The sequence below is a fragment of the Chelon labrosus genome (assembly GCF_963514085.1).
Source record: "Chelon labrosus genome assembly, contig: SCAFFOLD_364, whole genome shotgun sequence".
In the NCBI taxonomy this organism is placed as follows: Eukaryota; Metazoa; Chordata; class Actinopteri; order Mugiliformes; family Mugilidae; genus Chelon; species Chelon labrosus.
This window is the reverse complement of record NW_028181780.1, coordinates 1-1973: the sequence shown is the minus strand read 5'-3', so window position 1 is coordinate 1973 and position 1973 is coordinate 1. Positions and strand designations below refer to the sequence as shown.

The 1973-nt window shown below is 44.4% G+C and overlaps 1 protein-coding gene across 1 annotated transcript; it reads left to right on the top strand.

The window, feature by feature from the left end:
* Nucleotides 1-356: 356 nt before the first annotated feature.
* On the top strand, nt 357-1882 carry LOC311509669 (DNA replication complex GINS protein PSF1-like; the record flags this gene model as incomplete). The annotated part of the gene is made up of 3 exons (XM_084575091.1): nt 357-1139; nt 1576-1640; nt 1780-1882. Exons 1-3 carry the CDS (start codon nt 1065-1067, stop codon nt 1880-1882), a joined length of 243 nt encoding a protein of 80 aa, XP_084431217.1. The 5' UTR covers nt 357-1064.
* Nucleotides 1883-1973: the final 91 nt, after the last annotated feature.

The window sequence follows — 1973 nt, the reverse complement described above, 5'->3', positions numbered from 1 at the left end:
GACTTTGTGCGTTAACATTTTAATTCAATTTAAGATTTAATTATAAAAACCCATTTATTCACATAAATCACTAATTATAAAACCAGAAACTTTCACTGTTGTGTCCGGTCAGAAAGCAGTGGAGGCCTCATGACCCCTTAAATGATGAATTACATTAATAATTAATTAATTAATTGGTTGTTAATATCAGATTCCAGTTTTTTAAACACTTTTCATGTCAGAACTTGTTTTTCCGGTTTATCTCGAAGGCAGCATTAGCCACAAACTTAGCACCTGTCCTGCTGTAGAGACGGAGAAACGCGCCCCCTGCTGGTCATGTGATGACACTAACGACTAGCTTGTGGCTTTGGACCTAAAATATATTATATAATAATAATAATAACCTATAAAACCTAATTCATGTATAGATTAACAACTGTAAATACCGAAACCTGAAACCTGGTGTCCGGTCAGACCTTAAACGCCTCAGCACTAATTCAAGAACCGCAGTTTCCAGTTGGGAGCTCGTCTTTCCGGTTGAACCGGAACGCAGCACTAGCTACAAGGTTAGCATCGAAGCTAATCTTCTTAACCGTGAAGCGACAAAACCAGGCGGCAGTAACCGTCTTTCCGTGGCCACAGACCGGCTCCTGAGAGCGGCTCGTTCCGGTCTCCGGAGGTTTCTGTCGGTTTATTTCCCGCCGCTGTTCGTGAACTGAAGTCACACTGCGGGTTAAAACCTGTGAGATAACAGCGACGCACGGTCCGTTTACCGACACCAATAAAGCCTCCTCCTTACCGTAAAGGCCTCAAATAAAGAGACGTCGCCTCATTTCTGATCCATCTTTAACAGTTTATACAGTTTATATGTTTTAAATGGTTTAAATAGTTTAAATGTTCCGCAGCTCGAGGCCCTGACTCTGTTTGTCCCTACGCGGCTTCCGGAGCGGGTACGTCACGGAGCCACGTGACCACAACACTGAATTTGCCGCGAACCTTCCGCCGTCAGTCAGAAGTTTTCATGGCGGATTAAATGTTTAATTTCTTATTTTCTGAGCGGTTTGTTGGAGTTTAACAGCGTCAGGATGTTTTGTGAGAAAGCCGTAGAGTTGATCAGGGAGCTGCACCGGATGAGCGACGGACAGCTGCCCGCTTTTAACGTGAGTACGCCCGCTGAACTGCTACCGTGTTCTGCGACTCTCCACCAACAACCTCCATTCAAAAAAGTTAGATTTTAAAGTTGGTTTGCGGTTAAAAACACAAACAGGCGACTTAGAAATATCAACAGCCAAAATTGGATAGATTAGAAAGTATATTATTCTTCGGCATATGTTAAATATACCCACCAGCGTTACTGTTAAAAATAGGGTGTGATTCATTGCAGTGATCTGTGTCGTAAAGACAGAGATTCGTTCAAAATTCAGGTTTTCTTGGTGCGGGAAGATTTTCTGTGTGTGACGAATTTATCCGTCTGCTGTCCAAAGCTTACAACCATGTGTTGATTCATGCTGTCAGTCGGTACAGGCTATAAATAACACGTGAACTTTAAATTGGTGATAATGTGAATGGAGTCTTGAATGTGGCTGCTGTTTCCAGGAGGACGGGCTGAGGCAGGTTCTGCAGGAGATGGAAGCTCTTTACGAACAGAACCAGGGCGACGTGTGAGTCCAGACAAACACTCCCTCATCAACAGTTAAAGATCAGTCACGTGTCTCTGATTATTGATCAGAACCAATAATTAATAATAATTGATTAATTAATTGATGGATGAGTGAGTCAGCTGTGTGTCCTGTGTTCCAGTAATGAGGCGAAGGCTGCAGGTCGTTCTGAGCTGATTCCCTCCATCAAACTCCGTCACTGCTGCTTGTTGAGGAACCAGCGCTGCCTCACTGCCTACCTGTGAGTTCACCTGGAGTCACGTGACCCCTCCTCCTCCTCCCCCCATCCTCTCCCCTCTCCCCCCTCCTCTCTGACTCTCAGGTTGTGTTCCAGGT